General features: G+C 44.2%; 1 protein-coding gene across 5 annotated transcripts in view; it reads right to left on the minus strand.

The window, feature by feature from the left end:
• Window positions 1-23,679, minus strand: part of USO1 (USO1 vesicle transport factor) — a 232,084-nt gene that overhangs the window by 142,342 nt on the left and 66,063 nt on the right. For all 5 annotated transcript variants that reach the window (XM_029598247.1, XM_029598222.1, XM_029598211.1 and 2 more), the window contains 3 exons: window positions 19,781-19,881; window positions 13,697-13,799; window positions 12,764-12,819 (listed from right to left, as the gene is read on the minus strand). In XM_029598247.1, coding sequence (XP_029454107.1) covers window positions 12,764-12,819; window positions 13,697-13,799; window positions 19,781-19,881 — 260 coding nt within the window. The remainder of the gene's footprint in view (window positions 1-12,763; window positions 12,820-13,696; window positions 13,800-19,780; window positions 19,882-23,679) is intronic.

Below are 23,679 nucleotides of genomic sequence, written 5' to 3' on the forward strand. Positions count from 1 at the left end.
TTGCAAAGGCTTTGCGCTTCCTGAACCTGTCCCTGAATTGTCCCTGGTGGCTCTACGGCCCCCTCGAAAGGACTGCCCCCAGGACGAGGTCCTTGCAGAAAAACTGGTACTGCGGCCCCCTAGAAGTTTTGGGCTGACGGAATCTTCTGGAAGCCAAATTTAGGATTTTAGGTAGAAAGCTGAAATACAGAACCTCCAGGGTGGCATTCTCTGAAATGCTCCCTGTTCCACGTGCAGGTCCCCGGAGGCAGGCAGAGCTCCCGAGTCTCAATGCGTGAATGAGTCAATGGTGCAGGGAAGAGGGATTCCATTTTGTAAGGAACTGGGAAACCTTTTGGGGAAAGGGGAGACATTTCCGAAAGGACAGGCTCCACCTTAACCAGAGTGAACCAGGCTGCTGGCGCTAACTTTTAAAAAGGAGACAGAGCAGCTTTTAAACTAGAACAAGGGGGAAAGCCGACAGTCACTCAGCAGTGCATGTTCAGAGAAATGTATCTTTGAAGGATACTAATGAAACAGGAGAGTTAGGGCATCCCAACAGAGAGGTTCCAATAAAACCAAACAAAGTCCATGTGCCTATAAGTAAAGAATCACCTGAACTAAAGAATTCCAAATTATCCCTATCCTGCAAATTGTTGACCCACCAGAGGCACGCACTCTGCACCAGATTTCTGCACACCGCAGCCTTAATGGCCAGAGCAGAAACCTCAAAAATCTGCTTGAGATGGAGCTCCAACTTTTGATCCTGCACATTCCTCAATGCTGCTGAGTCCGCTACCGGAATAACAGTTTTCTTGGTGACAGCCGACACTGAGGCATCCAGCTTGGGAAGACAACAACTCCAAGGTGTCCTCTAGTAAAAGACAGAGCTTTCGACTCACAGACCAGACTCAGAAGTTTCCCACTCCCTGATTACCAGCTTCTTCACAGACTTGTAGAAGGGAAAATCCTTAACCAGCCTTCTCAGGCCATCCAAAGTCAGATCTGTGCCCTCCAAGTCTGACTCTTCCTGCAGCACCTTGATTCCAAGCTCCTGAAGAATCAGCGGTCCAAGTTCCTCTCCGCGAAAGAGGCGAACCACCTTCAGCCATCCCCTTCAGCCACAGGCACTTCCTGCAGATCCTGGATCAAGTCTGACACGTCCTGCAGTGGAGTCTTTCCTGGGACCGCCCCAGGGACCTCCTGCTGATCCTCTAAATCATCCATATCATACTGTGGGGGTCCCTTTAACCCAAAGCCAAGCCGAAAAGGCACAGAGGTCCCTCAACACATTGACTCTTAGGAAGATTAGACTGTATTTGTACTTTAGACACCCTAGTGGTTGAGGCCGAGAGTTATCTTGCCCCCCGACCCTTTCCTGGCCAGAAAAGCCTTGTGCATCAGGACAACAAACTCAGAGGGAAAAACCTGAGGAGATCCAACATGCGCAGGGGCCCTGCATCCAGAGGAAAATCTTCCCCTTCAAGGTCATCCTGAACTATCCCAGGACCCGAAGCAGCTGGGAAGAGAGACAGAGGAAAAGGCTAGGGCTCCCCCAAAAGTGTGGGAGACCGCATGGCCAGCCATGTGGCAGCATCCAAAATGGCCGCCAACCTTCCCCCTGCACTGGAGAGAGAAGCCCCAGGAGAAACTCTGGCACAGCGCACCGAAAAAAATGAGGGGATTGCCCTGCCAACACGCCTTCCCCATCAGCAGCGCACCTGGCACATAGACTGAAACAACTGAGCCACGAACACGGCTCCCCACAGGCCTGGGAAAGCGCAGCACATGGCATGACCAAAAATGCACCCTGAAACTAGTCCCTCACAGCATCGCGGAAAAAAACAGACATCGGGAAACAACTCACCTGCTGAACTGCACACCCTCAGTCACCTGTCCTCCCTGAAATAAGCAGCAAAACAGAGGCAGAGAAAAGGAAAAAAAAAAAAAACAACTTTTTTTTTTTTTTTTTTAAAGAAAACTTTACCTAAAAAAGAAGGGAAGCCAAAAGATATAAGATACTTCCTTGTGTCCTTGATGGAGCGGACAAGATCGCCAACGGGTCACAGCGCTGCCTCGTGAAAGCTGAGGGATCTGGACCACCAGATGTCAGACACACGGTAACACAGGAGTGAGCTAAAGAAGTGTTATCAACCCCCTGCTCATCCGCCTCAACCAGAGAGGATAGCCTCACCAAGACCTCACAACTCCCCAGGAGGTCCCTTTTGACATTTCTCCAAATTTTATTCCACTTTTTTTTTTAAACTGAGACAAGAAAATTACTTCTTACCTGCTAATTTTCGTTCCTGTAGTACTATGGATCAGTCCAGACAGTGGGTTATGTCCCCCGTCCAGCAGATGGAGTCAGAGCAAACTTTGGAGGGTGCTGGCATATAAGCCGGTGCGCCCCTCCTGTATCCTCAGTATCGAGAATATCAAAGCCAAGGCAGAATACTGGACAGAACAAGGCAGATGGATCAAGCAAATCCCGGAATAATAAACTGTAAACAGTGAAGAACTATGCAACGTGCAATAAGAACTGTCCAAACATATAAAAACAACACAAACTCGCAGTCAGAAAGCCCCAAAGGGCGAAGACCCATGAGAACAGTAAGACAGGAGAGATGAGCGAGCAGGTTCCCCCCAGATCCCAGAAACGACCAGGGAGGGCGTCTGGACTGATCCATAGTACTACAGGAACGAAAATTAGCAGGTAAGAAGTAATTTTCTTTTCCCTGTACGTACTAGGATCAGTCCAGACAGTGGGATGTACCAAAGCTTCCCTAAACCGGGTGGGTCCCCGGGAAGCCTGCTCGAAGAACCCTGTCCCCAAAGGAACCAGACTCAGACACCTGTACATGAAGCCGGTAATGTCTGGAGAACGTGTGAAGAGACTTCCAGGTCGCCGCTCGACAGATTTCCTGCACAGAGACGAGCTGGGACTCCGTGCAGGAGGCGGCCTGGGCACGGAGAGAATGGGCCTTGACACCCATCGGGGGTTCTTTCCCGGAACCGATGTACGCCGAAGTCACCGCCTCCTTGAGCCAGCGCGCAATCGTAGTCTTGGACGCCTGACGCCCCTTTCTAGGCCCCGACCAAAGCACGAAAAGGTGATCGGAGGCCCGGAACTCATTGGTCACCTCCAAATAACGTAGAAGGGAGCGCTTCACGTCCAGTCGCTGAAGAGACATGGGGGCATCAGCCGGGAAGGCCGGCAGCTCCACTACCTGGTTCACGTGGAAAGAGGAAACCACCTTAGGCAGGAACGAAGGGACAGTCCGGATGTGAACCCCGGAGTCCGTGAACCGGAGAAAGGGCTCCCTGCGCGACAGAGCTTGCAGCTCGGAGATGCGCCGCGCCGAAGCGATGGCGACCAGGAAGACCGTCTTCAGGGTGATGTCTTTGAGTGTAGCCTGCCGCAGCGGTTCGAAGGGTGCCCCCCCTAGGGCCCGCAACACTAGGTTGAGATTCCACGAAGGACAGAGCGGGCGCACCGGCGGGCGTAGGTGCTTAACTCCCCGGAGGAACCGCGAGATGTCCGGATGAGACGACGGGTCAGGCCTTCCCGAAGCACGAGCCAGCGAGGCGAGCGCCGAGACCTGAACTCGCAGGGAATTGTAGGAGAGGCCCATCTCCAGCCCCTCCTGTAGAAACGCCAGCACTTGATGACGGGAGACCGCTGTCGCGAGAGCACCCCGCGCCAAGCACCAGACCTCAAAAACCTTCCATACCCGCACATACGCGACCGAGGTTGAGGTCTTCCGCGCCTGGAGGAGCGTATCTACCACGGGACCAGCGTAGCCCTTGCGCAGGAGGCCCCTCCTCTCATAAGCCACGCCGCAAGACAGAAGTGTTCCGCCTGCTCCGAAAATACCGGGCCCTGGCGGAGCAGACGTGGGAGGTGCGAGAGTCGAAGGGGCTCGCCCACCGCCAGGCGAAGAAGGTCCGCGAACCACGGGCGCCGCGGCCACTCCGGAGCCACTAAGATGACTCGACCACTGTGTCTCTCGATCCTCCGTAGCACCTTGCCCACGAGGGGCCAAGGGGGAAAGACGTAGAGCAAGAGCTGAGGAGGCCATGGAAGGACGAGGGCGTCGACGCCCTCCGCGCCGCGCTCCCGCTGGCGGCTGAAGAACCGAGGAGCTTTTGCATTGACCGCTGACGCCATGAGATCCAACGCGGGCGTCCCCCAGCGTCGGACAATGAGAGCCATCGCCTCGTCGGAGAGAGACCACTCTCCCGGATCCAACACCTGACGACTCAGATAGTCCGCCTGGACGTTGTCCACTCCGGCGATGTGAGAGGCCTCCAGACGTTCCAGGAAACGTTCCGCCCAAGCCATTAATCGAGCCGCTTCCAGCGCCACCAGTCTGCTCCTGGTGCCCCCTTGCCGGTTGATGTAAGCCACCGTAGTTGCATTGTCCGAGAGAACTCGGACCGCTCGTCCTCTGAGCATGGGCAGGAACTGCACGAGGGCCAGCCGTATCGCCCGAGTCTCCAGGCGGTTGATTGGCCAGGCCGCCTGTTCCCTCGTCCACAGGCCTTGCGCCGAGCTCCGGAGACACACTGCCCCCCAGCCTGACAGACTGGCATCGGTCGTGACTACAATCCAGTCCGGAGTCTCCAGGGGGCATCCTTGGGATAGGTTCCTGGGATCCAGCCACCACCGCAAGCTGGCCCTGGCGGCCGGAAGGAGAGGAAGAATCGCCTGATAGTCCTGGGAGACCGGCTTCTATCTCGAGAGAAGGGACATTTGCAGGGGCCTCAAGTGAGCAAAGGCCCAGGGGACGAGGCTGATCGCGAACGCCATGGAGCCTAGGACCTGAAGGTAGTCCCGCGCCGTGTGCACTTGAAGAGCAGAGAACCTGACGATGAGCTCCCTCAGGGCTTGCGCCTTGTCCGGCCGCAGGAAGACCTTACCCTGTTCCGTGTCGAAGCGCGCTCCCAGGAAATCCAACTGTTGGGACGGTAGCAGACTGCTCTTGCTGAAGTTCACTACCCAGCCAAGAGACTGTAGGAAGGACACCACTCTGTCGACCGCCGCCCGCCCCTGCGGCAAGGACTTCGCTCTGATGAGCCAGTCGTCCAAATAAGGGTGGACCAGAATGCCTTCCCTCCGTAGTGCTGCCGCCACAACCACCATGACCTTGGTAAAGGTCCTGGGCGCGGTTGCCAGACCGAAGGGCAGCGCCTGGAACTGGAAGTGTTGACCCAAGATCTTGAAGCGAAGGAACCTCCAATGGTCCGGGCGGATCGGAATATGAAGATATGCTTCCGTGAGATCGAGGGAGGCTAGGAACTCCCCCTGATGAACCGCCGCGATGACGGAGCGGAGCGTTTCCATACGAAACCTGGAGATCCGCAGCATCCTGTTGACCTCTTTGAGATCCAGAATAGGGCGAAAGGAACCGTCCTTCTTGGGAACCACGAAGTAAATTGAATAATGTCCCGAGCCCACCTCTCCTGAGGGAACGGGCGCAATGGCTCCTAGATCCAGGAGCCGGTCCAGCGTCCGCTGTATCCCCAGCCGCTTGACGCTGGAGCCGCAGGGAGAAAAGATGAACCTGTCCCTGGGCAACCGGACAAATTCCAACGCGTAACCGTGTCTTAGGATGTCTAGAACCCAGCGGTCCATGGTGATGTTGGCCCACTCCCCGTAAAACTGGGCGATGCGACCTCCAATCCGGGGTAGCGAGGAGAGGGCCGGCCTGGCATCATTGTGCTGTCTTGCGGGGGGCTCCCTGAGCCGAGGAGTCTCTGGAGGGTCTGCGGCCCCGAAAGGGCAGAGTCCAAGACTGCGACCGGGTTGACGGTGTCCTCGGACCTTGCTGTCTGGAACCCCTGTAGCGCCTCTGAGTGCGGTACCTGTTCCTAGGAGTCCCTGCGGACGGACGAAATGACCGAGGACGGTCCTCGGGCAGTCTGTGGACAGAGTTTTCTCCCAAGGTCTTGATAATCTGATCCAAGTCTTCCCCAAAGAGGTACCTGCCCTTGAAGGGTAGAGCTCCCAGGCTAGCCTTGGAGGAAGCGTCCGCCGACCAATTCCGAAGCCACAGGAGGCGCCTGGCGGACACCGCCGATGCCATGGTCCTCGCCAGGACCCGCAGCAAATCGTGTAATGTGTCCGCTCCGTAAGCAATGACCGCCTCCAGCCGGTCAGCCTGGGCCGCCTCATCCGGTGGCAACTGCTGGGAGGTGAGGAGCTGTTGGACCCATCTAAGACCGGCCCTCTGGGTAAGGGAACCGCAGATGGCCGCTCGGACCCCCAGTGCCGAGACCTCATAAATCTTCTTGAGGGCGACTTCCAACTTCCTGTCCTGAATATCACGGAGGGCAGTACCCCCCGTGACCGGAATCGTGGTCCTTTTTGTGACGGCGGAGACCGCAGAGTCCAACTTGGGAACCTTCAGAAGATCCAGAAAATCGCTCGGGAGGGGATAGAGTTTATCCATGGCCCTGCCAACCCGAAGGGACGCCTCCGGGTTATCCCACTCCCTCACGAGGAGCTGTAGGAACGAATCATGAATCGGAAACGTTCTCGCCAGGGGACGTAAACCCGCTAAGACAGGGTCTCCCTTAGAAGTAGCGGAGGCCACAGAAGGCGCTGGAGGCCCCGGGGGCTCGACCGGGGGGTCAAGGTCTAATTCTTGAAACACGTGGGGAATGAGATCCGCCAATTCCTCCTTGCGGAAGATCCGCAGAACCCGTGGGTCGTCGCATTCCAGGTGCGCTGCTAGAAGTGTCTCGTCGTCCGCCAGCGACGCCGGGTCGCCCCCCGGGCCCGGCAGGGGCGCAGGCGTGCTCGGGGGAGCCCTGGGGATGCCTCCCCCGGCTCCCAATCCCGCAACCGACACACCTGCGACCTTTGGAACCTTAGCGGGGGAGGGCGCGGGGACCGAGCCCCCCTGGGGATTCAGGCTCTGCAGGTACGCCTGGTGCATGATCACCACAAAATCCGCCGAGAAACCGGGCGGCCCCGCTGGTGGGGTGGGAAGGGGGTCCCTAGAGAGCCCGGAGGTGGAGGGAAGAGGTCCCAGATCCAGGTTCGGGGGCGCCAGTGGCAAAAAATCCTCCGTGGTTTCCTCGGCGTCAGAAGTTTCCAATTCCAAGATGGCCACCGCTCCCGCCAAAGACGAGGGCGGGGCCAACCCTCGAGGCCCGCAGCGCTCGGAGCGTGGCGGAGAAGCAGTTGAGGGAGCGGTGCTAGTCTCCCCCCCCGGGGAGGCACCTGCCGCAGAGACCGTCCTTCGATGCGGCTTGTCCCGGGCCGCCACAAGCAGAGCAACGGACGCGCGGCATAGCAAGCGTCCGGGGAGGGGGGGGCCCAAGGCACCCGAGGCAGCCACGAGAAATCTCGCCGCGGGAGGAGCGGGCCGTCCGCGCCCAAGCTCGACTCAAGCACAGCCCCAACAGCCCCGAGGGCGGCAGGGGAATGAGCCGTCCATGCCGCCTGCGGTCCCGGGGAATGTGATGTCGCGGGACCGCGGGGAGAGGGTGAGAGACCGCGACTAGGGTGAGGGGAGAGGCTGGCCCCACCAGCATCCACCTCCGGAGAACACCAAACGGAAGCTGCAAGAAGAAAAAACAAAATCTTCCCCCAACACACTTACCCTGTACCCCTTCGAGGTAGTAAGAAAGCAGGAGAGAGGGAAAGAAGAGGCAGTCCAGATGGCAAGTATGAAGGCGAAGCCAGCCGAGGTGGCCCGCCACAGAAAGGAACAAAACTGAATCCTTTACTAATTTATTTTTTTTTTTGCTAATAGCTTGATCCACCAGAAAAAAGATAGAATAATGAAAAAGAGTGACAAGCCACTAAGTAGGGAGAACAATAGGTTCCCCTCCTCACATCTGCTGGAGTCAGAGAGATACTGAGGATACAGGAGGGGCGCACCGGCTTATATGCCAGCACCCTCCAAAGTTTGCTCTGACTCCATCTGCTGGACGGGGGACATAACCCACTGTCTGGACTGATCCTAGTACGTACAGGGAATGCAAGTTTTGCACTATTGGACTGATATGGGTACGTACAGGGAAGATTCTGGACTACTGTTTCTCAGAGGTAAAATTTTGGCAGGTAAAATCTTGGCATGTGGGCACATAACAGGCACTATGTGCTAACTACTACTATTAAATTAAGATCTTATATGATCCAGTTCCTAAGATTGCATTTTGATTTTCTTGGGGTTTTTTTGGCCCAGTATTTCCTTCTTTCTCCTTTTTCTTCCAGATCAGTCAGAACCAGTATTTAGATACTGGCACGATTTGCAGTTCATCTGCAAATACAGAGGGAATTTTTTTTTCCTTTTTTACTAGACCCTCCCATTGTTCTTAGTCTGGTCATTGCAGCAATGGTCCCCAAGGCCAGGAGCCATGTGAGAGAACCATGTATCGTGGGTTCTAAATCCAGACACCAGGTGTCACCCTTAACAATAAACCACAACGTGCCCCCTACTCTCCCCCGCTAACATGAGAAATGGAAGACACAACTTAGGAACTGAACCAGGGCCCACCACACAGAGGTACACAGTACCACCACTCAGCCACCAGGTCAGCACTGCATTTTAATATTCTATGACTGCTGCAACTTCTCAAGAAATGCTTGTATAATTTAATATTTCAACCTTTCATGTGCATTATAGCCAATTCTCATTTTTATGCTTTCACAGCATCATCTGGTAATTTTGTCAAGAGTAAATTTTTGGGAAATCCAGAAATGACATGAATGTTCTAATAACAAAACTGTTTTATTTATTTATTTATCGGGTTTTATATACAGTCATTCGGTTTCGCCATCATAACTGTTTACAGGTTTTGATTAATAAAAAATGTTAATGAGTTAGTAGAGGCATTATAATACAGATTCCAGACAGAGAATTAACAAGGTTAAATATGCAATTTCACATGGTTGCAAGTAGTTACACAGAAAAGTTTAAGCCTAAAGATTAACAAGGTTGATAGGAATGGACATTTAGAGGTCCAGTGTCATGGTATATTGTGAGGAGGATGTGTAGATGTCAATGGGTGTTTTAGTAGGCTTTGGTGAACATCCAGGTTTTCAGTTCCTTCTTGAAGGTTTTTAAATTTGGTTGTGTTCTTAGTTCGGTTGGGAGTGTGTTCCTGAGTTTGGAGTTTCCGAAGGTTATGGCTCTATCACGAGTTGAGATTAGTTGTTTGGATCGGACAGGTGGAATTTTCAAGAGGCCTTTGTTGGTTCAGCGGAGGTTTCGTTGCAGAGTGTGGAGTTTTATCATTGTGCTTAACCAGTTTGTCCTTCGTGTATTATTTTGTGTAGTATGGTCAGTATTTAATAATGTATTCGGAATTTTATTGGGAGCCAATGTAGTGATATAAGAATTGGAGTAATATGTTTGTGTTTTTTTGTTCCTGTGAGGATTCTGGTGGCTGCATTTTGTAAGATTTGGAGTGGGTGGATGGTGGAGAGTGGTAAGCCAAATAATAAGAAGTTGCAATAGTCCAGGTTGGAGAAAATGAGAGGTTGTATGACTGTTCTTAAGTCGTCTGGAGTTAGGAAAGGTTTTAGTCATCTTAGGGTTAGTAATTTGTGGTATCCCTCCTTAATTTTAGTAGTGATGTGGTTCTTGAAGGATAGTTCACTGTCGATGATGACCCCTAAGTTGCGAGCATGAGTGACAGGGGAAATTGCTGGCTTTTGATTCTCTATTTTGAGCGGTGGTGGGGGGTAATGGGTTCTTTTTTCTATCCAGGATGATTATTTCTGTCTTTTCGATGTTTATTATGAGTTTCATGTTGGTTAGTAGTTGCTTTATTTTGGTGAGATACATGGCTGTTTTTTTGTAGGTTTCTTCCAACGTATTATGTATTGGGAGTAGTATTTGGATATCGTCCACGTATAGGAAGTGGGTGAGCCCAAGATCAGCAAGAAGGTGACATATCGGAAGAAGGTAAATGTTAAAGACTGTCACGGATAGTGCTGAGCCTTGGGGAACTCTGGGGTTTAGGTTTATTTTTTTCGAGAGGATATTGTTGATTATAACCTGGTAACTTCTATATGATAGATATGAAGAAAACAATTGTAGAGTTTCCCAGTTGATCCTATTTCGGTCAGACAGTCAATAAGGATTGTGTGGTTGACCGTGTCAAATGTAGGTCTAGGAGGATTAGAAGGTAGCTTTGGCCATTGTCAAAGCCTCTGAGCATGGTGACATTTAATGAGAGGAGTAGTGTTTCCGTGCTTAGGTGTTTCATGAAACCAAGTGCAGGGAAAAGGATGTTGTTCCTTTCTAGTGGTCAGTGAGTTGGGAGTGCACGATCTTTTCAATGATTTTGGCAATGAATAGTAGGTTAGATATGGGTCGGTAGTTTAGTGGGTTGTCTGGGTTTTAGGTTGTTCTTTTTTTAAGACGGGTTTAATAATTTTTGATTTTAGGCAGTCAGGGTAATTTCCTTCTGCGAGGGCTAAGTTAATGTCGGTTATAGTTTTGGTTAGTGATGATTCGATGCTTTGATTGTCGGTATGGGTATATTGTTGATGGGGTGATTTGCTGGATTCATTTTTTTTGATGATTGATTGGATTTCCAGTGAGGAGGCTGCGTCAAAGTCGGACCAGTTTGGTGTTTGTTTAGTTTGAAATTTAATGTTTTGGAGTGTTACCATTGAGGTTGTTATTGATTAGGTTGTTTATTTTCTCACTAAAGAAATCTGCAAATTTGTTGCTTCTGTTCTTGGAAAGTGGTGTTTTCTGCTCATTTGGGGATTTGGTGAGGTTTTGTACGATAGCGAATAGCATTCTGAGGTTATGTTGGAATTTATTTATTTTGTGTGAGTAGAATTCTCTCTTTGCATTGTGGATAAGTTTTTTGTAGTAAGCTAATATTTTCTAATATTTTATTAATTTCTAATATTTTCTAATATTTTATTGAAAGACTCTTAAAAGGCCATCTGAAAAGGACAGCATCATTAAAATGAAATAAAGAATGAGAGTTTTATCCAGTGCTTAATTTCAGAAAGCAGTATGAGGAACTGCCTTGCTACACTTGAGTCCCTGGGCTTCTCTCTGCACAAAGGAGGAGAGGTGAAATATTTCCTCAGCTTTCTTTTAATGGGTGTTGTATTTTTAACTATGTTTTTGGTGTTATTTTAAACAGTTATAAAAGGGATTTCTGGACAGCAGGTAAACTGAATGGTAAGCCACTTATATTCATAAAATTATTTCCAACAGTGGTTTCTGGAAATCTGCCATTAATTAGTATTTTTGCCCATAGCTGTCCGCTAGACTTGATGACATAACGGTTGCACAATATCAAGTGCCAGAATAATGCCTCTTAGGATAAGTTTCAGTTATTAAATAAAGACATGTTTTTTTCTTTTTGCAGCTGACACATTTTGTGGATTCAAAAAGGGTTAACAATGACCTTATTAGAGGGAAATCTTTATTTGAGGTTTACTGTGACAAGGCTGGTACTATTAGGGGGATTATTTCTAAATTATATGCTTTTCTTAACAGTAGTTCGACTACTAAACCCAGACATTTGATAGCCTGACAATCCAATTTGGGGGAAGACCTTAGACAAACAATCGAGATTTTTGTTTTATATTAGCTGAGAGGGGTTCTATTTCCTCCCAGCTGGTCAAAAATGGCTATAAGTTACTATTTAGATGGTGCCTTACCCCTAATTTTTTGCAGAAAATTTATCCAGAGGCTAAGGATGAGTGTTGGCATATGTGTGGTGAGGTGAGTACCTTTGTCACATTTGGTGGGAATGTCTATTGGTCCAAAGTTTCTGGGACAGGATTATTGATTTAATAAGGGATATCACTTCAGTAAAGAAAGACTCTAAATCGTTTTTATTGGGCTTTTCTGTTCTAAATGTGAAGTCTTCATTACGAGTGTTAATAATGCAGATTATTCTAATGGCCAGGCGAGCACTGGTGGCCTTCTGGAAGAGCCTCTTCATGCCAATGTTTACAACAGTATGCCAGTGGTTGGGTTATATCTTTTATACGGGGAAACTTCCCTGTAGGAACCTTATTCAAGATGGATGCTAACTCGCTTTTCCTGAATTGTCTTTTCTTGATTCCATGGTTATTACTGTTATTTTACTTACTTTACTGGATGATGGTTGTACTGTCTCTCAATTTCTTCTTCCCTGACATGACTGTGTCCAACATGGGGAGGGGCGGGGATTGGATTGGTGGAGGATAGGGAAAATGTAAAACTCAATGTTTACTGCTGTTGACAGTGTTGTAGTTTGTTATTGGGCTTTTAATATAAACTTTTAAGTTAAAACAAAGAATAATGCCTCTCAAGAATAACTTGCACAGGATATTCCATCATTCAGATGATGTGAAGGCATGGAGGAGAGTAGTAGAGGGGAGGGAAAGGGTATAAACACACCGCATTTCCAGAAGACAACAACCTGAAACACCAAGTTAAGAGTCAAAGAGAAAATAGTTGTATTTAACAGAAAGTTATGAGTACAAGGTAACAACCATGGGGCAATGGGGAATTATAAATTAATCTAGCTGAAAAAGCAGCAGAGAACAGCTAAAATTTAAACTATGGGTATTGGAAGCAGCAAAGCAACAGTAAGAAATGGCTCAGTGGGTGCCCCAGATTTCCCATAAAAATGCAGCTGTATTGTATATCATCAGAATATAAGTTAATATCAAGAGAAAATACCAGGGGCACTAAAAAAACTGTTTTTTAAAGAAAATTCTCTTTTGCTGGTTCAACTTGAACCTCCTTTTGCCAATATGAAAACAGATCAGAATGAGACATTCTGAGGCAGCTGTAAAACTTACATCATTGCGTATCACCTCTCTAGAATCAGCTAACAAATCCATCAGTCTTGAGACACCTTTTAAAAAAAAAACAAACACAAAACTCAGAATAAAATAACAGATGATGATGATATTGTTCCATTAAGAGATGATTTGGGGTTCGGGTCCTTATTAGTGAATTATCAGATGGAATGTCTCAGAAAGATGAACCCAAATCTATTAGACTAACATTTAGCAGAGATGAAAATTCAATTCAAGAGGTTACTGCTCTTATCAGCTAGAGAGGTAAAACTAGCCTATGTTCAGTCTTCTCATGAAAACTGGTTTCCAAACCAATAAGGGAACAATTTTTGAAATGTAATACAAAAAAAAATGGAGGGATTCCACTGAATTTAGTAATCTGATAAAGTTCACAGTATATATGATTAGTTTCCCCATAACATCAGAAAATGAGTTAAGTTTACCCCAATTTTTAATATCATTAATATCTACATGACCAAAATTAAAAACACTATCCCTGGAAAACACCCTCATGGGGCCTTATCTTTTCTGGATCACAAATGTTGTGATATAAATATTGACCTTTTTGCTTCAAATTACTATGGAAGCACCTAGTCATCCATACTGGCAAGGAAAATACACTCATGCTAACTGGCCACACAGCCACTAACTGAAGAAAACTGATAACCAAACCAGCTGCTTGGATGGTCGTTTACCACAAGATTTCTGTCACCATGGTGTCAGCCTTTCAAAATAAAGTAAATGTAATTTATGGTTGGCTTCTGTACTTTAACAACTGCTATATCATGGTTTTGAAAAAAAACCATCAAAACAACTGAATCAGACTGATGGTCACCGAATAATTTTATAAAAATGTCTTGGCTAGAAAGACTATTAGCGGAGTGTGGTCTTGGACAGTATTACTGATTTTACAGGCTAGGTACTAGCACTTACCCCTGGGACTGACTAGAATAATCTGCTGCACCACAGGTCCCTGCTGCTTTAACAGTGTAGTGACAAGTTTTACTCCAGGCCAGCGAACTTGGAAATCAAATTCCTGTGAAGATATAATTAAAAGGTTTATACAACACATCTCTGTACTTCCTTCTCAAATTAAATAAGTTTCTTCAATAGCTTCACATCTTTTGGGGGTTTTTTTTTTTTGGTTTGTTTTGCTTTGCTTTCAAATTCCAAGCTACCAGTGCCTAAGCAATCTTGTATAATCTCTCTGATTAGAATAATGACCCTATAATGAAACTCCCGCAGTAACTCCCAACGGATTACTCCAGGTGACTCAGCATCCTTTAAGTTTTTTAAACTATTATTTTTAAGGTTAACAAAGAAAGTCTGAAACTTTGGAACCATTTTTAGTAAACGTTTCCATGCAAATTTGTTTTCCAGATGCTTAATAACTACATACATAGTGATATATAGTCATCCTGTCTAAGAAGGACTACTATGGGCAACCATCTATCACCATCATTGATTCCAGAAAATATGTGAAGGGAGGCAGGGCTTACCATATTAAAAGAGCTTCACCCATTTCACAAACAGGATGAGCTCCTAGTAATTCAACCACAGCTATGAGCAAAACATTTATGGAATTAAAAATCCAGCAAAACAAACCCAAAAAAGTTGTCTGGCTTTTAAAAATATCGTTCTATAGTTAAGGAAGGAGAACCAAGAAACAGGCAAGCAAGTATTCTGAGGATGCTCATGTTGCCTCAAATGAGACAATAACTATGTAGAAATAACAGTAAATACACTTTGTGCTTTGATGCATGTATGTGCTGAAAAGAAAGGAGAACAGTCAATGCAGGTAGACCGCTATTAGACAAGAGTAGCTACATAAAGTTGAGACTCAGAAGAGGCAACTAGACTGTAAACTCCATTGTCTATGTCTAGTAGCATTATAGAAATGTTATGAAGTAATTATAGGAGACTTCCTCTCCAGTCTTCAGTCAGCATTTGGACTTATGTAACTCAATCATGGGTATGGGGATGAGGGGGAGAATAAGATGACTGGCAAAAAGGAGATGCAAGAATACAATTTGGTACTCATGAATGGCAGCTGTAAATTTAAAATTCAAATTAAGCCACTTTAAAAAAAGTTGTTTAAGGTTTAATTGTCATTTATATACCGTTGTCTAAGCATAGCTTTCACAGCAGTTAACATTTCAATAAATATATAAAAGCGATGAAACTACAATCAGTTATAAAAGAATTAACAGCTAAAATAATTAAAAGAATGAAAGTTACAAAAAAACACATTAGCTGTTAAAAAGTAAAATATAATAAAACAAGTATTAAATCAGTAAAAATACTAAAAGCATAAATATAGCACTTCTAGCATTTTTAAAAGATAAAAAATAAAGAAAACAACGGTGGATATTAAACTTGAGTGCATGCCTATTTCTCATTTTCAGTGTAAGCAGCGTTAAACAGCCATGTCTTAAGTTCAGCTTTAAACTTGTTTTTTTCCTGTTGCAGCCTTAATTGAGTTGGTAGCATATTCCACAGTTTTGATCCTGCAATTGACAGCACTCTCTCTCTTACTTGACTGAGGTGTGCTGATTTAATTGTGGGAATTGATAAAAGTCCTTTATTAACTGATCTCAAATTTCTTTGCGGAGTATGCAGCTATAGCGCAGTATTTAACCATTCGGTCTTTTCTCCATAGATTATATTATGTATTATGCACGCAGTTTTATATAATATTCTAGAGTTTATCGGTAGCCAATGTAATGCTGTCAATGTTGGTGTGATGTGATCACACTTCTTTTTTCCTGTCAAGATTCGAGCCGCAGCATTCTGGAATACTTGTAGAGGTCTAATGGTAGACTGAGGAAGTTCTAACAGCAATGCATTACAATAGTCTATGTTGGCAAATAGTAAGACTTGGAGAACAGATCTAAAATTGAGTGGTTCCAATAATGGTTTCAGTCTTGTCAAAGTTATAATTTAAACACAGATATAAAATAAATACAAAATAAAATAAAAACATTGTCAATAAAACGCATCCCAATGCGCAGTTGTGCTTGAAATGGATGATTCCCTCTCCAAATGGCTTCAAAATGGCCCACATTTAAAATTGCTAGATATGAGACCATAGAGCAGGGGTGGGCAATTCCGGTCCTCGAGGGCTGCAAACCAGTCGGGTTTTCAGGATATCCTTAATGAATATACATGAGAGAGACCTGCATACACACTGCCTCAGTTGTAGGCAAATCTATTTCATGCATATTCATTAGGGGTATCCTGAAAACCCGACTGGTTTGCGGCCCTCGAGGACCGGACTTGCCCACCCCTGCCATAGAGGGTACTGCCATGGGTGCCACCATTTGTTGAAAAAAGCATTTGTCAAAAGCAAAGAAAATTTTAAGTTACTGCAATGACTAATAAATGTGTCAAAAAATCAGCCGAATATGATGCGGATGCTGACGTTGCTCTAAAAATGAGGAAGCCACGTCAATTGCGCGATGCTGGGGAATGTTTAATAAAGGAAATCCACATCAAGAGTGGCTAAAAGTGTGTCACACATATCACAATGTATAGCTTCTAATTGTACTATCATGCCCTGAGAGTCGCACACATGAGAGGGTGGTAAAGAAACAAATGGGGCCAAAATTGGTTTCAAAAGGGACCCCCGACCAGATACTATAGGTTGACCCAGTGTTTTCTATCCTAATGTTTATTTAGGTAGTAGCATTTTTCAAGAAAGTCACTTCTTTTTTAATTCTTTATTTATGAACTTTTTTGCAAAATTACAAATAAAATTCAATTGTTACATATATTCAACATTCCAATTGAATATTCTTTAAGGATCCGGGTTACCTCATATCATATCTTCAATACATCATACATAAATTAAATCCTAACTTCCCCCTGTCATCGTGACTAGTTATTTTTACCACGATCATCAGGGGATGACTGTATTCTTGCATATGTTTTGAATTTTTCAGCTCATTTTCATGAAACTGCTATTCAACATTCCATGTTTTCAGATCCTCCTAGAATATCATACACCCGTGGAATGAGTGGAATGAGTTTCAGAAATAAATTGATCCAATCTGATTTCAGCAAACAGAGAGAGAGAGAGGAGAGACTTGGAGGTTTTAAACTAACATCAAACTTGTGGCATGTGTTCAGTGTGTCTTTACACATGGACACAATTTTTGTGCCTTTATCTGGACAGTTTATTAAATTACATTATAGTTCCTACTGCAAGACATCGAAGATTGTTTACATTAGTTTTTGTCTGTGCAATAAAGTCTATGCAGGCAAAACAAGAGTAGGCACAAGAATGACCAAACACAGGAGATTCATTAAGAATCAATGCTTAACAGCCCCTTTAGTACCCCATTGCACTGAGTTGAGTCATTCATTTAATGATCTAAAATTGTGTCATAGATATTGTACAATCTGGATAGGGTGAGGGTGACTCCAACGAGATTTTTACAGAAGGAACAGTTTTGGATCTATCATCTCAATACTATGGGGCTTCAGCTGGTTTGAATCTGGAGTTGGGTTTATCTTGTTTTTTGTGAATATTACCCTACGTAAGATTCACTTGCTGGAGCATTATTTGACGGGTTACGCTTTTCAGTTCTGAATGACAGATGCTACTGCATATTGATGACATCACCCGATTGAGGTTATCTGCAGACTACACTTTTGGATACGGTTCATGGACTTTATCTTTATTTATTTATTTAGAAGTGTTTTTATACCGCTTTTACAAACATTGTTTAATCAAAACGGTGTACAAAAGTATCATTCTAAAAAATAAAAATTAAAAAAGCATGAAAAAATAAAAACATAATATTACAAAAAGTATGATTATATAAATAATAGAAATTAAAAAACTATTAAACTACAAAGACAACTAACATAGCACTAAAAGATGGTAATATGGTGCCATTGTGGTTAAACAAAAAATAATTTGAATTATTTTGGTAAGTATAGTTTTTTACAAAATTTAATTATTTAGTAGGTGTGATTTTAAATGCAAGTTGAAAGAAATGTGTTAAGGATTTTTTGAAGTGATTCAAGTTGGGTATGGATCTTAGTGAGTCTGGTAATGCGTTCCAGAGGATCGGGCCAGCAACCACGAAGGCTCTTTTCCTGGTAATCTCTAGACGAGCCTGTCGGGGGGATGGTACGTCTAGCAAATTTTTGTTCATTGATCTTAACTGTCTGGAAGGTTTATATATACGAAGGAGAGAGCATAAAGTAGTAGAATTAGAACTATGGATAAGAGAATGTATAATGATTAGGATTTTGAACTGTATTCTGTATTTGACCAGAAACCAATGTAGTGACTGGAGTACTGGGGTGATATGATTTTTAATTGAAGAACCTGATAAAATGCGTGCGGCCGCATTTTGGACCAATTGAAGTGGTTGGAGTGCATTATCTGGAAGACCTATATATAAAGAATTGCAGTAATCAAGCCCAGAAAAAATAAGTGATTGAAGGATAGTCCGGAAATCATGAAAAAATAATAAAGGAAGGAGATGCTTCCGGAGTTGTAATTTGTAAAATAAATTTCTAGTAACCAAAGATATGTGTTGCTTTAGTGACAGATCCGAATTAATGGTTAAGCCTAGATTTTTGGCTGATTTAGAAATAGAAATGGAAACTCCATTAAATAGAAAATGTGATGGAGGACCTATAGATGAATCTGTAATAGAAGTGAGATGAACTATTTCGGTTTTTGCTGGGTTTAGTTTCAACCGGTTGTGGGAAAGCCAAGTGTCAATCGTTGTAAGATATAGAAATACTAAAGACAGAGTGTGTGTCCAAGAAATGCTATAGGGTACCATAAACTGGAGATCATCAGCGTAAATTTTGAACTGTAAATTTAAAGAAGCAAGAATGCGACAAAGAGGTAACAAGTAAATGTTGAAAAGAATAGGGGACAGAGAAGAACCCTGAGGAACACCTGATGCAATAGTATATGGATCGGAAGAGTGATTATCTTACGCATCATGAGATGTTCTGTCCGCAGTAGAGCATTGCTTTCAGAAAAAATGTATTCTTAATCTTCCCCGATGCAGTCTGGCACCCAAAACATTGGCTGATGTCGGAATTTTGAGATTTGTGACCCAGTGTTTACAGTGAATTGTGATTCAGATTTTACCAGCACTATGAAATTAAAAAAAAAAAAAGTAATGTGTGTGAATGTGGAATACATGAAGAGAAGACCAGTGTCTTTTTTTTTTCAAGACTACAAGTTAATACCAGGTTGCTAATACCCAAGGGGGTCAGTGCATTTATAATCACTTTTTTTTTTTTTTTTTTTTTTTACTATCTTGTCTCTTTTTAGCAAGATTTGTACCTTTGTTTAAATATTATATTTCTGGCCAGTGTTATCACAATTCCTCATTATATCTAATGTTTTTTGTATGTTTCAATAAACATGTTTAAAAAAAGTATTGTCTTTACAACTTCAAATTACATCAATAAATGAGGTTTAATGGGAGAATGCATTAAATTATCTTTTATTAAATAATTCTGCTTATATCGAATTTCCTAGTATGTGTTATCTACCATCTCCAAAAAAGGCCTCCATACTTCCCGCACTAGCTCAGGAGACCCCTTGATATCAAATGTTCTCTTTTCCATTGTGTATCCATTCTAAACCCTGATCATCCAATCATTAATTACTGGAGGACTGACCCCACATCTATGAATATCTATGAACTGAAGCTCTAAATTCTTCTCTCAATGGAACACTATCACACAAAAGTTTTTAACTGAATTCTGAGAAGATATTCAAGAGGTCTGCCTTCAAAATCTCTTGCAAGTACAATCTCTAAGATAAACAAGATCTTCATTCAAGAGAAAGCAGTTTAGTAGTTTACAGCCTCCACAAGATTAGATTACTTTTTACAGGATAACATAAGTCCCTCAGCTATTTCCAAACCTTTAAGTCAGGCCTTGCTACAACATCCACAGGCCTAGTCCCCTTACCAACAAATTCTCCTGACACTCAAATAACCTGACAAAGATATATTTAAATTTCACACTACTTACCTCTAAACAGGATAAGAGAAGAGTCACGTTTTCTTGTTGTTTAATAAAAATTTCTGTAAATTGGCTTCCCAAATCATCAGCCTGCGACTGTGAATTTTCTTCTGCAAAAGTGAAAAATAAAATATTAAGATATAACAATGGGTCCCTCCCCCACAAAAATAAAATATTAAAAACCCAACCCACATAACCAATATCACCACAAACATCTTAAATACATAAAGAAATAGTACTGGATTATATTACACATAGTACAATGCTTCATGCTTACTGAATAGTAGTACAATTAAAAGCAAAAAAATGTGCTGGCGCTCAAGCCCCTAAACCAGTGGTCACAAGAGCATGCATGGGACAGACAGAGATGGACTTCAGAGGCAGGAAAACAAATCTGCAGCAGCACAGTAAACAGATAAAAAAATAAAAGGGAAATTTGAGTGGATGAAGTGGTCTTTAATCAGCTAGGGGGCATGACAAATATTTGATGCAGTTGAAGCAAGTTCTCCTGGCACGTGAAATCTTTGTAACACCAATAAATATTTGGAATATTGCCCTATGGTTTGTTTGGTTTTGGGTTTTTTTTTGGGGGGGGGGGGGGGGATATTATAAAGGTAACACTGTGGATCCCTAAAAGGCTAGAGGATGGGAATAAATAAAGCTTAACCGGCACGGAGCGGCAGTTAATACCCTTAAGAGAAACCTGGGGGTAACCTGCACAGAGCGGCAGGGACTGCCTTGGGAAGCTTGCTGGGCAGACTAGATGAACTATTTTGGTCTTTTTCTGCCATCATTGCTATGTTACTATGTTACATGTCACTACTTCTTGTCCATGTAAAGTAACATATTCCTCAATAGTTGAAATGCTGAAAGAAAAAGAAAATTATGTACACATTAGCTCATGCATAGTGGAAACACAGAGCAAGCACAGGTATGGAACAATGCTAATAACATCACAGAAGAGAAATCAGTCAGAGACAGGTTTCTTTTTGTGCCTTGCGCAACAGAGGAATCAGAAAGCAACTCTACTCTCTTAACTGGTGAAGGGAAAGGCGAATAAAACAAACAGAAAAATAGCAGGTGCTAAATGCGCCAATCAAATGGATATCTTGGAAATGAAGCTGTTTGGGGGTTTGTTCTCAAAATTACACTTCTGGAATAAACGGTCACAGCCTCTGGGGTGAAAGGAATCTCAGCCACTTCTCAACGGCAACATTGAGGGTGCACGTGTACTGGGTTACAGAGGGAGCTTTGGTCTTCGGCTTCTGGCTGAGGACAGTCACAGTAATGGCTGGGCTAAGTTGAATGTTACAAAAATAAGGCAATATCCCCAGGTAGTTGAAAATAAAGGCTTATGGCTCCGAGGCCCAAAAGAGTCCCAGACTCAAATTCTGAATGAACTGAAAGCCCAAAAGAAGCAAGAGGAATGGCAGAGCCAAAAATACAATAAAAATTAAAAAGTGAATTAACATATCTATGGCATGAAGGTTTCCTTTCATTTCATGTTTGTGCAGTTTTTGCTCTGAAGCAGACCTCAAAAGTTAATTACTCCAGGGAGAATTCTGCACACTTGTGCAGCACAGAATTTGTGCAGAGCTCCCTTCCCATGCAGAATTTTTGCACAGGGACAGGAACCAGCAGAATCGTTTAGAGTAGACATAAGTGGCAGAGTCTGCCACGCAGGTCAGAAGACAGATGACGTGATGGTGGTCCACACAGGACAGAACACAGACAAGGCATTTGTGTCGTTGATCAAAAGACAAGATGAGGTGGCAGTAGCTGGACGATTGTGGAGGCTGCAGTAGCAGTGTCCTCCCATGATGGAGAAAGGAGCAGTGTGGGTGGAGCTAGATCACAAGCCGGGGAATCTTGCTGGGGAGCAGAGAACTGGGAAGGAATACACTAAGAGTGAGACAGGAGGAGGCAAGAAAGCACTGCAGGTCTTTTTGGAGGGATAGCTAATGTAACCCCAATATTTAAAAAGGGCTCCAGGGGCAATCCGGGAAACTACAGACCGGTTAGCCTGACTTCAGTGCCAGGAAAAATAGTGGAAAGTCTTCTAAACATCAAAATCACAGAACATATAGAAAGACATGATTTAACGGAACAAAATCAGCATGGCTTTACCCAAGGCAATTCTTGCCTCACAAATCTGATTCACTTTTTTGAAGGAGTTAATAAACATGTGGATAAAGGTGAACCGGTAGATATAGTATACTTGGATTTTCAGAAGGTGTTTGAGAAAGTTCCTCATGAGAGGCTTCTAGGAAAAGTAAAAAGTCATAGGATAGGTGGCGATGTCCTTTCGTGGATTACAAACTGGCTAAAAGACAGGAAACAGAGAGTAGGATTAAATGGTCAATTTTCTCAGTGGAAGGGAGTGGGCAGTGGAGTGCCTCAGGGATCTGTATTGGGACCCATACTTTTCAATATATTTATAAATGATCTGGAAAGAAATACAATGAGCAAGGTAATCAAATTTGCAGATGATGCAAAATTGATCAGAGTAGTTAAATCACAAGCAGATTGTGATAAATTGCAGGAAGACCTTGAGAGACAGGAAAATTGGGCATCAAAATGGCAGATGAAATTTAATGTGGATAAGTGAAAGGTGATGCATATAGGGAAAAATAACCCATGCTATAGTTACACAATGTTAGGTTCCATATTAGGTGCTACAACCCAAGAAAGAGATCTAGGCGTCATAGTGGATAACACATTGAACTTGTCGGTTCAGTGTGCTGCGGCAGTCAAAAAAGCAAACAGAATGTTGGGAATTATTAGAAAAGGAATGGTGAATAAAAAGGAAAATGTCATAATGCCTCTGTATCGCTCCATGGTGAGACCACACCTTGAATACTGTGTACAATTCTGATCACTGCATCTCAAAAAAGATATAATTGCGATGGAGAAGGTACAGAGAAGGGCTACCAAAATGATAAGGGGAATGGAACAGCTCCCCTAGGAGGAAAGACTAAAGAGGTTAGGACTTTTCAGCTTGGAGAAGAGACAGCTGAGGGGGGATATGATAGAGATGTTTAAAATCATGAGAGGTCTAGAATGGGTAGATGTGAATCGGTTATTTACTCTTTCGGATAATAGAAAGACTAGGGGGCACTCCATGAAGTTAGCATGAGGCACATTTAAAACTAATTGGAGAAAGTTCTTTTTTACTCAATGCACAATTAAACTCTGGAATTTGTTGCCAGAGGATGTGGTTAGTGCAGTTAGTATAGCTGTGTTTAAAAAAGGATTGGATAAGTTCTTGGAGAAGTCCACTACCTGCTATTAATTAAGTTGACTTAGAAAATAGCCACTGCTATTACTAGCAATGGTAACATGGAATAGACTTAGTTTTTGGGTACTTGCCAGGTTCTTATGGCCTGGATTGGCCACTGTTGGAAACAGGATGCTGGGCTTGATGGACCCTTGGTCTGACCCAATATGGCATGTTCTTATGTTCTTATGACAGAGGAGGAGTGCTGTGGGGGAGTGAAATATAGCCTCAGGGTTGAGCTGGGAGGGGAAGAGAGAACAAGCTGGGTCATCAACCCTAGGGAGAAAGTTGATCAAGCCTGGGGTTCAAGCCAAGAGAGAGATGGGGGAAAAAAGGGGGGGTTGAGCAAACTGCAGGATCAAACCTGAGGATGGGATTGAACCAGAGGGAGAAAATATGCATCAAAAATTTAAAATTATTGGGGGGTATCAAGATGGCACACTGAGCAGATGCAGGAACTCAAGCTCCTAGACTTTCCCTGCTTTTCTTTGAAAAATTGCTGTATACTCCTTCCTAGGTGGCCATGGGCAAGAGGAAGGGCATCACCTGATTTTTCCTTCGGCGGGAATAGCATGGCAAACCACTATGCTGGACTACTCATCCATTTTACCTTTGCTGACATCAGAGGTTG

The sequence above is a fragment of the Rhinatrema bivittatum genome, chromosome 1 (genome assembly GCF_901001135.1).
Source record: "Rhinatrema bivittatum chromosome 1, aRhiBiv1.1, whole genome shotgun sequence".
Lineage (NCBI taxonomy): Eukaryota > Metazoa > Chordata > Amphibia > Gymnophiona > Rhinatrematidae > Rhinatrema > Rhinatrema bivittatum.